At 48.7% G+C, this 13,048-nt stretch overlaps 1 protein-coding gene across 3 annotated transcripts in view; it reads left to right on the top strand.

Moving 5' to 3' along the window:
- The window catches only part of Kcnab1 (potassium channel, voltage gated subfamily A regulatory beta subunit 1), a 212,226-nt gene that overhangs the window by 163,895 nt on the left and 35,283 nt on the right, over positions 1–13,048 (top strand). For all 3 annotated transcript variants that reach the window (XM_013016169.1, XM_013016171.1, XM_013016170.1), the window contains exons 3-7: positions 1,826–1,863; positions 4,291–4,370; positions 6,303–6,347; positions 8,545–8,589; positions 10,823–10,866. In XM_013016169.1, coding sequence (XP_012871623.1) covers positions 1,826–1,863; positions 4,291–4,370; positions 6,303–6,347; positions 8,545–8,589; positions 10,823–10,866 — 252 coding nt within the window. The remainder of the gene's footprint in view (positions 1–1,825; positions 1,864–4,290; positions 4,371–6,302; positions 6,348–8,544; positions 8,590–10,822; positions 10,867–13,048) is intronic.

The following is a 13,048-nucleotide window of genomic DNA, read 5'->3' on the forward strand; positions in this document are numbered from 1 at the left end:
GGTAACAATGCGGGATAGGAAATGTACTCATTACTTTACTCATGTAACTATAACTCCTCTGTACACTATTTTTACAATAAAAACAAACAAACATAAAAGAGTTTTAAAAAATCCTGGTCTGCATCACAGCACAAGTAAGCCAGAAAATTCATTAAGCACACAATGACCTGATTTTACTTGAAGATGTAGATGAAGAATAACTAATTTGTGGTGATAATTACTAAATCTATGTCTTGGCCCACTTTAGTGCTTTAGCCCAAGGCACTTCCTGATGAATGAGGAAAGTAAGAGATTAGACAGTGTCCCTATCACATCATGCCGTCTCCCATCCACGCTGGATGGCAGCTTCGTCCATCCTTCAGCCTCCCTCTGGGTAATAGGGACTCACTTTAACCAGTGACTTCTAATGGCAACCAGTTGAAGACCTTTGTCATCACACAAGGCAAGCCATTCCCTGATGTTTTTGGCCTTTCATAAATTTTTTGTCCAAAAGTTCTTTGATCCCTTCAGAATCCTTACCATTCGACAAGTAAATACAGTTAATAGTATGCTGTTTTTTTCATACATAATTGTTACATTGTTTTTCCACTTGCTGCAATAGCAAAGATCACCAGTAATCTAACTTGTCCTGAAAGTGTGTAATCATGTTTCAGGATGCTGAGCTGAAAAGCTGGTGAGTATGTAATGTTTGCAGAAGGTTAGGTAGGCCGTGGACACCTCTTCCAGCAGCATTCAGATAGGATTCTACTATAAACGTGTTATCTGTTAAAGGTTTTAATGCCCAGGCAATTTTTTTTCACTAAATAGACAGCAGAATTTCAGAGCACCTCCCTTAGCATATTCTCTCTCAAAAACAAATGCTGCAGTGCTTTAGTTCATTACGTTTTCCGAAGCCCATCTTTTCTGGATAAAAGACCCAGGTGTTTGTATTAGGGTGCCTTTAGGATGGGAATTTTCTGTGCAAACAGTCTTCATTTGAATATTCTTCCCATTTACCAAAAAGAAAGTATACTCCTATTTCTTTTTTCTTAAAATGCACAATGCTATTTTTCAGAAGAGGTACAAGTTCAGTTTACCGTAAGAAACATGAAAGTAAACACCTGGTGGTAAATAACTGCTATTGGATTCAACATCTCAAATACCACAGAAGACGTGGGCCTTCCCTCACAGAGACGCTGCCCGCCTGTGCTGGGTGTGCTGCCCTTGTGCAGACTCAGGCTCTCTGTAGCTCAGAGAAGCACATACAAATCTTTGGCTTCTGCCCAATCCTGGATCCCCAGGTCTTCCCAGTCCTCCTGTCCTTCACCTGACCGACAGCCACTCCCATTCTGGAGAAGCCAATCAGAGCACCAGCGTGGTGTCTGGGTATTGCCAGTAGTGCTGGGTTCCCTCTGAGGGGTAGCGGGGGATACAGAACCAAGGTCTGGTTAGACGCAGAGCAGAGGGCAAGGGCAAGCCAAGGTCACGCTCCTTTGGTGGTTTGTCTGCTCTTGCTGCTTTTAGCTAAGTGAAAGCAAGAATGGCAAGAGCCAAAGGGGCTTAGTAGCCCTGGCTCCCGGGTCCTGCAGAGGGAGAGGAGCTTCCTTCAGGACGGGGCCGCCGTGGTAGTGGCGCCCACCTCCCCCAGAGGGGTGCAGAGCCCTCGTGGAGTCCACTGCAGGAGGAGAAGCCAGCAGCAAGGGGCACGTGCGCCCTCCTCCACGCGTCCCTGCGAACCCGCACAACTGTTGAGGTGGCCCTGGTGTAAAAAGATTTGGTTCCCTCTTATTGACACAGTGTTAGAAAAGAGATTATGAATAATGTGTAAATATTCATTCTCTTCCAGGAACATGGGTGACATTCGGAGGCCAAATTTCAGATGAGGTGAGTGGCTTCCTGTCTCCACTGTGAAGGGAGACTCAGAGCTGAGGGTGAGGGTGGGGGGAAGGGATCCTCTCTCGCCAGGGGGGATTGAATCCCGAAAACAGGTAAGACTGACTCGAAGAGCAGTCCCAATTCTATCTTCCCTCCTGCCATTTTCACATTTAGGCTATTTATTTATAGCCCCTGAGGCAGGGAATGAATGAAACCATTGGAATTAGACAATGACACCATTTGGAATTAACTAATTTTCTGTCACGTTATGAGAAGATTTTTGTTGCTGATTGATTGCTTTCCTGATTCATTCTTAGCTGTGACTCCGGTGGCCAGCTGCTCTCAGGTCACGTGAGATTTTCTCCCTTTTAGCACCACAAAAAGTCAAGTCACAGAAATCCTCTGAGTCATGGCAGAGCAGACTGTTGGTCACTGCGGCCTGGGCAAGTCTGTGAGCCTCAGTCTTCCTTAAACTAGAATAACTGTGCTGATCCTGAATTCCAAGGAAGAGGTTGACCCATCATGCATTGCGTAGGCCTGAGGTGGTAGACCTGCTCCCGTGGCTCGGGTAGTCATTACAGTCAGTGAAGGCCTTGGGACTGCAGTGGGCACCTTCCAGTCAGGGCCTGACTCAGGGCACTGTCACCCTTACCTGTGAGGCGTGCGTCAGGGAGATGCCAGGCACTGAGCACCACGAATCCTGGAGGACAGGCACCGAGCATGAGTCCTGAGGTTCTTCCCTCGGTGAGCTCAGAGACCGCAGCCAGCAGACCTCTGAGGTGCAAGTCTGCCACATGCCTCCCCAAACTACGGCAGAGGCTCTGGGTGAGCAAGATGGCCCTCCCTCTCCTTTCTTCCCCCCTCCTTCCTTCTCCTCTCCCTCCCTTCTTCCCTCCCTCCCTCTCTTCCTTCCTTTTTTTCTTCCTTCCTTCCTTCCTTTCTTTTGCCAGTCCTGGGGCTTGAACTCAGGGCCTGGGACACTGTCCCTGAGCTTCTTTTGCTCAAGGTTAGCACTCTACCACTTGAGCCACAGTGCCACTTCAGGCCTTTTCTGTGTATGTGGTACTGAGAAATTGAACCCAGGGCCACATGCATGCTAGGTGATCACTCCTACTACTAAGCCACATTCCCAGCCAAGATGGCTTTTTAAAAGCAAAAAGTCCCCATCTTCCCACTTGCTGGTTTTGTGATAATAAAGCTCATTCTTCTCCCACTAAAAGAGAAACAGAAAACCAACTCTCCTGATAAGGGGAAGAGATGAGAGAGAGAGGCAGAGGGTGAAGCCAATGGTGGTATATTGTATATGTGTGTGGAAATGTCTGGTAAGAGAGAGGGACAAGGAAGGGAAGAAAGAAGGAAGAAAAGAAAGAAGGAAGGAGGGAGGGAGGGAAAGAAGGAGGGAAGGAAGGAAGAAAGGAGGGAGGGAAGAAAGGGAGGGAAGGAAGAAGGGAAGGATGGTAGAAGGGAAGGAAGGAATGAAGGAAGGAAGGAGGGAGGGAGGGATGGAGGGAGGGAAGAAAGGAAAGGAAGGGAAGGGAAAGAAGGAAGGAAGAAAGGGAGGGAGGGAGGGAGGAAATCACTCAAGGCTAATGCCCTGTATCCTCTGACCTTGTCTGACTGTAAGGGGGTGGAGGTACTGAGTGGATGCACAGTGGAATCCAGTCCCCCTACCACCGAGTAGCTAGCTTTGTCCGCATGGACTCTTGTCTTGTTAGCCTCCTGGTTTTCAAAACAACAGAAGAGTTTACCTTGGAAATGCTGATGAGGGAACTTTAGCCCACCTTCACAAAACAAATTAATTAAAAAATATACACAGTAAAAAAGCCAACTGTAATTATTTGTGAAGTGGGTATTTGCCCAACAAGGAATAAATCAGATGGCCGAAAGAAGACACGTTCCCTGTACTCGGTTGCTTATTGTATCCCTGAGCTGTTGTCTACGGCCCTGGCTTCTGTCCCATGCAGTAAGAGCAAGGGTTGGGGTCTGTTGATGGCTCTCTCCCCCTCACCCCCCACCCCATGCATTAAGGACAAGGTCTCAGGTATGTCTGGGGGCTGGGCAGGGAGGGCCCCATCGTGGTGGTCAGGTGACCCGCTACCTCCACCCAGTGTGGATCCAGGCTCTCTGTGAGGAGGCTGGGCTACAGGAGTTTTGCAACAGCCTGGGAAAAAATAAAATCACAAGCTTTCAGGTCAGGCCTCATCCAGCCGCCAATACAGAGAAGAGTGTGGAGAAGCGAGAAGCTGTATAGGACTAGAGCTTTGTCCGAGGGAGGAGATGGCACAGAACATTGTGGGTCCAGCATGGGAGACGCCACGGTGCCCTGCTGGGCCCCACAGAGGGCTCACTAAGTGCCAGTCTTGCAGTGAAATTTCCAGGTGACTCCCCAAGCTGGGGACACCCCAGCCCCGGCCTGACCTTCCTGTCCCCTTGCAGGTGGCAGAGCGGCTGATGACGATTGCCTACGAGAGTGGTGTCAATCTCTTTGACACTGCTGAGGTCTATGCTGCTGGAAAGTAAGTCTCGACCTGTTTGCGTCCACTTGGAAAGACACCCGGGATGTTCCAGGCTCTTCCAGGGGCTGCTGGGAAAGGGCTGCTGCCTTCTCAGGCACCAGGGCCCTGCCCCTCCCCTCCATCACCACCATTAGCCCTGGATGTGCTGCCTACCCTGGCTCTCTCTGGCCATCCAGACTGCCCCTGAATGGACGTGGGTGGGAAGGAGGCGGGGCTAGGAGGCCAGGGTGATGGTTTACCGGTCTGGGAGCAGAGGGAGGGAGGGAGCAAGCAGATGGATGAACAGCATCCAACATGAGTCAAAGCTGGCTGCTCACCTGCAGGTCCGGAAGAGCAGCCCAGGGCTGCCCTCCCTGCTGACCAGCGGTGCTGGTGACTCAGTAGCTCTCATGAGAGCGCCCTGCACAGCCCACCTCGAGGGCAGAGAGGCCCAGAGAGGAGTCACCTTCCACCATGCCTTTCCTGGGACCTGAGCTCCGGTGTGGGGCTCCATGTGGGCAGCTAGCTCACCCACAGGAGTGTCCCCTGGGGCCTCCAGCACCCATACCGCCCAGGTCACAGCGGGCACGGGTGCCCTGGAGAACAGACCGAGGGTCCTGGCCTTGTGGCGTGGACATGGATGTCTGCTTCCTGAAGCGAAGGAGCCAAATAACTGGACCATGGTGTGAGAACCCCAAGAACCTCTAAGCTGAGAGCACTTGTAATCAACATCCAGCCCCAGGCCCCTCAGTCCCTCAGGGAGGCCAGAGCAGCCAGACCTGCCCACACGGGGTCCTCACAGAGTCCGTGGGTGCCCTCCCTGCCCCTATCCTGCTTTTCAAGGACACGTGTTCATAGCTGGGGACTCTGGGGCCCACATCTCTTCTGTTTTCCGTGAGTCCAAGAAAAGAAAGCAGAAGTCATGAGGGCCGAGTCCCCCTAGCACACCCGGCCCGGCCAGCACACCCGGCCCGGCCGGCACACCCAGCCCTGTGTGGCTCTCAGTGTGTTAGCGCGCGCGGACCCTGCGAGGCCCCATCCACACCCCTCCTGTGAGGGGCGATCATTGAATCCTACTGACCTGACCCATGTAAGTGTGGAACTGAGCATCCCACTGTGAACTGAGTTAGAAAGGGCGTGTGGAAAGCAGAGCGCACTCCCAAAGACCAGGCTGGCGCTGGCACTCGGTGCCAGGCTGTGTGGGGGCCGCACCACAGCTACCCCACATCATGACTTCTTCCAGGCTGTGTCTCCAAACACACGCAGGACTTCTGCTGATGTGATGTGACAGTTAGCCGGGACCCTCCCTCGAGCTCGAGAGTGGCAGAGCACTGAGCCTTCACGAAGCCTCTGATGGCCAGGGGCTTCTGGGGCTGAGTAGGGGTCTTGCCAGGGACCTGGGGGGGGAGTTCCCCTTTCCTCAAGCTTGGGCCCCCACTGAGGAGGAGGGGAGGGGAGTAGGTCTCTTCAGTATAGCTCTCCATGGCCCGGCCTCAGGACAGCACTCTGCAGTTCCTCCTTAGGTCTTGTCACGGGTTCCTCATCCTCCCTCCAGATCACCCGGGAGCCCATGTTTTCTGCCCAGACAGTGTGCGTTCCCCTGTCCTCACGGCCACACAGTTAGAAAGAATACCTTGATGCTCGGTGGACCCCAGGATATTTATACACTGGATCGGTGGTTTGAAAAACACCAAACTGCCAAATGCTTCTGCTGTTTCTTAGTATCAGGCCCGCAGGCGGTCCCCTGCCAGCCTGTCAGGACTTGGCAGGCACTTCTGGAATGCTCTATAGCAGGATTGTGCTGGCACAAGCAGAAAACAGTGGAGCGTGCGCTACCAACAGAGAACGCTTCTATTTCGGGCTATGCGGGCTCTGAGATGCCAGCAAAGAATGGCTCTGGGGTTCGGGTTGGCCTGGCTGCCCATCCTGAGACACTCTCTGCTTCTTCCCCAGGGCCGAGACAATTCTGGGGAGCATCATCAAGAAGAAAGGCTGGAGGTACCACCAGTCCCCAACCATTACCCTCTGTCTGCTTTGTTGTGGTTGTTGTTGCTGGTCCTGGGACTTAAGCTTAGGGCTCATGTGCTGTCCTTTTGCTCTTTTGCTCAGGGCTAGCACTCTACCACTTGAGCCACAGGACAACTTCTGGGTTTTGGTGGTTAATTGGAGATAAGAGTCTCTCTGACTTTCCTGCCCAGGCTGGCTTTGAACTGTGATCCTCAGATCTCAGCTTCCTGTGTGGTTAGGATTATAGGTGTGAGCCACTGGCACCTTGGCTGTTTGCTTTTTTAAAAATTGCCATTGAGTGTACCAAAGAGAAAAAAAATTAATATATGTGCTTAATCAAAGAGCTGTCAAAAAATCCATTCTTGGTAAAGAAATGATTCACAATGGTTTAAGAACAAATGTCAGCGTTCATTACGTGCACTTCAAATACTATTGACTGATCATTGATCACAGTGAAATACTGCAGGCCTGGCCAGAGAAAGAGAGTGTTTATGAGATATTTGTGCATGAAAGAAGGCGACATTTTCGTAGCTCTCATGGCCATTCGTGGTAATTAGGTGAAGGAAAATGAGCTTCAGGGAGAGTAATACCCACACACAGAGGTGCACAGCCGCCGTTCATTTGATTAACGACTCTGGGCGCAAACAAATGACTAAACAAGAAGCCACTGGGCTAAGCACTTGGGAGCTTATCTGAGCACAGGCAGGCAGCACCTGTCCCTATACCCAGGTACTCAGAAAACAGCACCTGTTTTCCCCACAGTGGTGCCCTATCACTCAGGTACTCAGAAAAGCACTTTACTGTTACCGTGCAAGGGGCCTCCCCGCCCCATCCAGCACCTTCTGTGCCCCGAACTAGTGGTGATGAGGGTGGCTGTGTCTGGCAGGGGTGAGGACAGCCCCATGTCACAGCGGGTAACAGCCCGTTCCCCTCCTGCCTGAGAGCACTCACACCACCTCCTGTCCAGGGACTCTGAAGACATATAGCTCATCTTCCTAGCCCCGAGCCTTCACAGCGCTTTCTCTTTGTGGTGCTGGGGGCTTGGACTCAGGACTTTGCCTTACTTTACCACCGAGCTACTCTCCCAGTCCTTTTCCAAATAGTTATTTTTCGAAAGGGTCTTGTGTCAGGGGCCAGCCTCAGGCTGCGATCCTCCTATCTGTGGCCTCCGGAGTGGATTTTTTTCTTGAGATGTGGCCATGCTCCAGCTGGCCTCTCCCTGTGTCTCCTCCACTCTCCTCTGCTTGCCCAGTAGCTGGGATTACAGGTATGTTCCACTGTACCCACCCACAAAAGCTGGGTCCAGCAACGCACCCCGCTGCTTGTCCTGGACAGTCACTTCCTAGTGTTTTACAGGGGCAGGTTGCTTCACTGCTCTGACTCTCCATTTCCCCTACAAATCGGACCACATAACTACTCATGAGTATGTGCTGACAAAGTGTGGTAAGTGTGCAAAGGCCTTGGCGCGCTACCCAGTAGTCACAGTAGCATGCTCCACCGCACGTGACCCCGTCCACTCTTGAACACAAGCATGGGGGTGTACCCCTACATGGCCATCACTTGCAGGAAACCTAACTGCAGAAAAACAAGTCTGCGGTGGTACTGAATGAGTGTGAAGTATCAGTTACACACAACTGCCCTGGACCACTGAGAGTGGCGTTCCTTCTTCAGAGCTTTCCAATCAGCTTTTAGTTGAAGGTGAAAAATGTTCTCCCCCCACCCCACACAGTGCAGAATGCAAGGTGGGAGGACTAACTAGCAAATGTCAGCCCCTTGGGCACTCCATGTGCCCTATCTCCAGACCTCCTCTCTGCCCGCTCCAGTCGCTTCTCTGAGAAGTAACTCCAGTGGGACAGGGTTGCCGATGTATGCAACAAATGTTTCTTGTTACAAAGAAGCCAATGGTGGGGCCCGGAAGGTGGCTCAGTGGTAGAGTGCCTGCCTAGCATGCATGAGGCCCTGGGTTCGGTTCCTCAACACCACATAAACAGAAAAAGCCAGAAGTGGCACTGTGGCTCCAGTGGTAGAGGGCTCGCCTTGAGTAAAAGAAGCTCAGGGACAGCACCCAGGCCCTGAGTTCAAGCCTGTGTTCTCTATGTCTGTCTGGTATACCATATTCTCACCGTTGCTCTGTGTCTGTTTGGTATGCAATGTTCTGACTGTTTCTCTGTGGCTGTTTGGTATGCAGGAGGTCCAGCCTGGTCATAACAACCAAACTCTACTGGGGCGGAAAGTAAGTTCTACATTTTATATTTTCCCTCCCGGGAAGGGAGTAACTAGTACATGGTGCTTTTTTATTCTCTCCTAGACAACTACTTTACATTTGAGTTGTGTTCAAATTAATTGGCTCGGAGAGAGCTATGTCTTGTTGCCTTTTATCTCCTCATGCTACAGAAATAGCAATCTGGCTAGGATTCCCAAAGAAATTTAGAGCATAAAAAGCATGCGGTCACTTTTACTAAGTGATTCATACAGAATTTTCAAATGCCAGTGTCATACTTAGAATCATTTCCAAAATAGAGTTCAGATTTCAGAGGAAGAAACTAAAGCATCAGAATGGAAGAAAAGCTACTCAAATCTGCCAAAGCTCAGAGGCTTCCATGGAATGCAAAGATAAAAATAGCTTGTCTGGCTTTACTTGTGAGACTCTGGTCCTTTCTGCAGAGGGCTAGGAGACGGCTGATCAAAAGGACCATCTCCTGGGGAGACGGCAGAAGCTGTACCCACACCACTCCTGTCAGGCCAAATGAAAGAGAGGTCTGCTCTCTGCTGTGGGATGCAGAACCAATTTCACAGGATGAGTTGGTTTCTGATGGACCAGACTGCTAGGGTTTGAACTCGTGTTTACGCTAGCCAGCGAGAACTAGAAGGCTGGCCTTTTCTGACAAACTTAGGACAACCAGCAAGCCAGTGCAAATACCAGAGCAATGGCTGGCACCACGCTGCTCATGGGACTCTCCAGGAGTGTTGAAATCTGAGCAAAAAAAAAAGAAAGAAAGAAAGAAAAGAAAAGAAAGCAGAAGCAAGCCAACCCTTGTCTACTCCTCAATAATTGGCAGAGTATGTGGTTTTGTTTTAAAGAGGAGGCAGGAGGGGCTAGTTCTGTAGGAGCTCTCTAATCCCAAGGTATATTGCGAGTGCACGTGCATGTGCACGCGCACACACACACACACACACACACACACACACGCACACACACACTTGCATATTTTATTATTGGTTTTCAGCCCATTGATTCATGACATAAATGAAGGTAGAAGTTGCATTCTAATTCCTATTGCCATTTCCACAGAAATCAAACCACATGGTACCTGGTGGTATCTCTTACTTGTCTTATAACCCATAATACCATTGGCTGGTATGTTTGCAATGGTACACAAAAGTTTGCCCATGGTGAACTAGAAAGTGAAACAATTGGAAGCAAAATAATATGCAAGAACTCTACCTAGTGCTGTTGTGCATACAGTACATAAATATACTTTGTACAGACACATTCACACAGGTGAATAGCTATGGTTTCTAAAGAGCCTGCTCAAAATCCAGGTGATGGTGGCTCACACTTGTAATCCTAGCTACTCAGGAGGCTGAGATCTGAAGATAGCGGTTCAAAGCCACCAGAAAATCAGAAGTGGTGCTGTGGCTCAAGTGGTAGAGTGCTCGACTTGAGCTGAAGAGCTGAGGGACAGTGCCCAGTCAAGGCCCATGACTGACAAAAACTAAACAACAACAACAACAAAAAAACCATAGTCTTCCCAAAGTATTGATGCTAAAGAAGCAATTCATGACTATTGTGAAATGCAACCACCACAGTTATTTTCTAATTGTCCAGAGCTTGAGAATCAACTGAGAGGGTGAAAGTCTCTATCAACACAGTGTGTCTTCATTTATTTATTTATTATGATAATAAAGGTGAGGTACAGGGGTTACATAAGTCAGGTAAAGAGAACATTTCTTTTTAGACAATGTCACCTCTTCACTTGCTCTCTCCAGGTTTTCCCTTGTCTGGTTCATTTTCAAAAGTTTTGTCTTCTTAGGAAACTAAAGAAAAAACTTGGCTCATCACATTCTCAAGAAAAAACAGTTGTTCAGTTTCTTTGTAGACTTTCTTTGTTAAATTTGCTTGGGAAAGTTCACATCAGCAGCTCCTTTTCCTCCTCCTCCCCTTCTACCTCCTCCACCTCCTTCAAGCGCTGAGGGGGTGCAAATGTGGGTTGGGCTGTACTTGGAAGATTATATGGCTGACTGTCACGTGAACCTGGAGTGGAGTGGTAATAATGCTGTGGACACAATACAATCCTTGCATCACTGAAGAAAAGGAGTATACAACAACCACTCCTGCAGAATCCACCAAGAACAGGGTAGAAAATTAGCAATGCAGACTAAGTGACAGTTATTATTCCTCTGCATTTTGAATCAGAATTTTTTTCAAAAGCACAGTCAAGTCACGAACTCCTTTCTCTTTGCAGAGCTGAGACGGAAAGAGGGTTATCAAGAAAGCACATCATTGAAGGTCAGTTCTGCTGCTCGGCTTTATGTTTGTTTGTGGGCCCCTGAATCAAGAAAAGTAGCCACCAATTAGGTTCAAAATCCCCTTAGATGAGGAAAGAATTCTGCATGGGAAGAGCCAGTCAGCCGAGTTCCTCCCTGGGGTTGAGTGCAGAGTGGATGGGGCCCAGGAGGAAGTGCTCCAAGTCCTCCAGTACAGCTAATACCAGTACGATAGAGTATTCCTGTAAGACTTTTGTGATGAGCTTTGTTGATGCGTGTAAGTATACCGTGTGCCACTTTTCAACCTACAGAGTTGTGTGGTAATCACAAATGAATGACTTCATAAAGATTCAAGGTTATTATAACTTTAGATTCATGATTAAACCATTAGACATAATTTTCTCCTTTCTTAGAAATTTTCACTTATGAATGACAAGTGTCATTCAAACCAAATGAACCATTTTGGGGAAACAAGATCCATTCTAGAAAGCCAAAGAAAAAGGCATATTTTAATACAACTATGTTCTATAAGTAACATACCAACTTGTTAGATAAATTGGTTTTACTTACTTACGTACTTTGTGTAACTTCATTCTTCTTGTTCTAAGGGTTCGCCCTTTGTGCTTTAAGCTATTTTTCTTTTGCGTTGTCAGGTGTGGTGCTGAACTTTTACAGGAGCTTTTCATATGGGAGCCATGTCCCTCCCTGTTGGTTGTGTGTGCTACAAATGCTTTCTTCCAGGATGTTGTTTTGTTGTGAATGTTTTTCCAAGACTGTCATCTGAAAGACAATGCTTAATTTAGGAGGACTTCCTTGGCCTATGAACATGGCTTAGAAATATCTCACACAAGGCTGGGAAGGTGGCTCAGTGTAGAGTGCTTGCCTTTCAAGCATGAGGCTCTGGGTTCGATTCCTCAGCACCACATACGCAGAAAAAGCTGGAAGCGGCAATGTGGCTCAAGTGGTAGAGTGCTAACCTTGAGCTGAAGAGCTGAGGGACAGCACCCAGGCCCAGAGTTCAGGTCCCACAACTGACAAAAAAAAAAAAAAAGCAAGAACTATCTCACACAAGGCATAGAAAAAAGTCAGTATTTAAAATGAAGACTTTCTATGATCTTAGAATAAACACATACTCACCAAGAGCCGGTAGCTCACACTTGTAATCCTAGCTACTCAGGGAGCTGAGATATGGAGATCACAGTTCAAACAACCCAGACAGGAACATCTGTGAGACTCATTTCCACTTAGCAACCAAAAGGCCAGAAGTGGAACTGTGACTCAAATGGTAGAGCACTAGCCTTGAACAAAAACAACAAAAAAGCTTAGGGACAGCTTCCAGGCTCTGCGTTCAAGTCTCAGGACTGGTGGGCCCACGTGCGCGCACACCCACACCCACATGCGCGCGCACACACACACACTACTTTTAACAATAGTATGTATATCATTCTATTGCTTCCAAAGTCTTATCTGAGTTTGGCCAACTCTGTCATTTATGAGCTGAGTGGCTTTGTGCAAGATTCTTAGGAATCCTCACTAAGCCTCTGTCTCTGATGCAAGCATAGACTGTAGAAATCCCTGTGCATGGAACCTCGGCAGACAGATTGCAGCCCAATGGTTTGTGTGATGCGCCATGTCCATTGCATCATGAATGCTTCATATGTGTTATCTTTGTCATCATCATCACCCAGAAACTCCCTGATACACACAGATATTTAGGGCAGCTGAACTATTCTGTTTTTTATAGCTGTCCATAGAAGAATCCAGGAAAAACGTGAACATAGTAAAGGTGACAGGATGGTTTATGAGAAGAGAAATACAGCAGAGAACGGGGGTGGTATCGACACACCACAGAAGATAACACTTCCACCTATCCCATCCATTCTGGGGGCTTCAGAGCTCGGGTTCAACAGGGAGACTTGGAGTCCTTGAAATGGTTGATTGCTGGGTTTCCTGGCTGTTGCCTAAAATGTTGTGGCACCAAAGCCTCAGGGTCAGTCCTTACTTCCCCCCTCCTGTGTCCTCATGTAGCAGTCTTCCTTCCTTCCGCCATTTCATTGTCAGGCAGGTTTTGATTTATCAGCCTATCCTGCCACATTGTATAGGGCACAATTCCCTACCTGCCTGCTTTTCTACTAACTTCTCTCCTAAGGACGCTCTTTAGGAAGCTACAGCTCTCATCGCCCTTGGTTTTCCTAACTCCTCCT

The sequence above is a fragment of the Dipodomys ordii genome, unplaced genomic scaffold, assembly GCF_000151885.1.
Source record: "Dipodomys ordii isolate 6190 unplaced genomic scaffold, Dord_2.0 Scaffold30, whole genome shotgun sequence".
Classification (NCBI taxonomy): Eukaryota; Metazoa; Chordata; class Mammalia; order Rodentia; family Heteromyidae; genus Dipodomys; species Dipodomys ordii.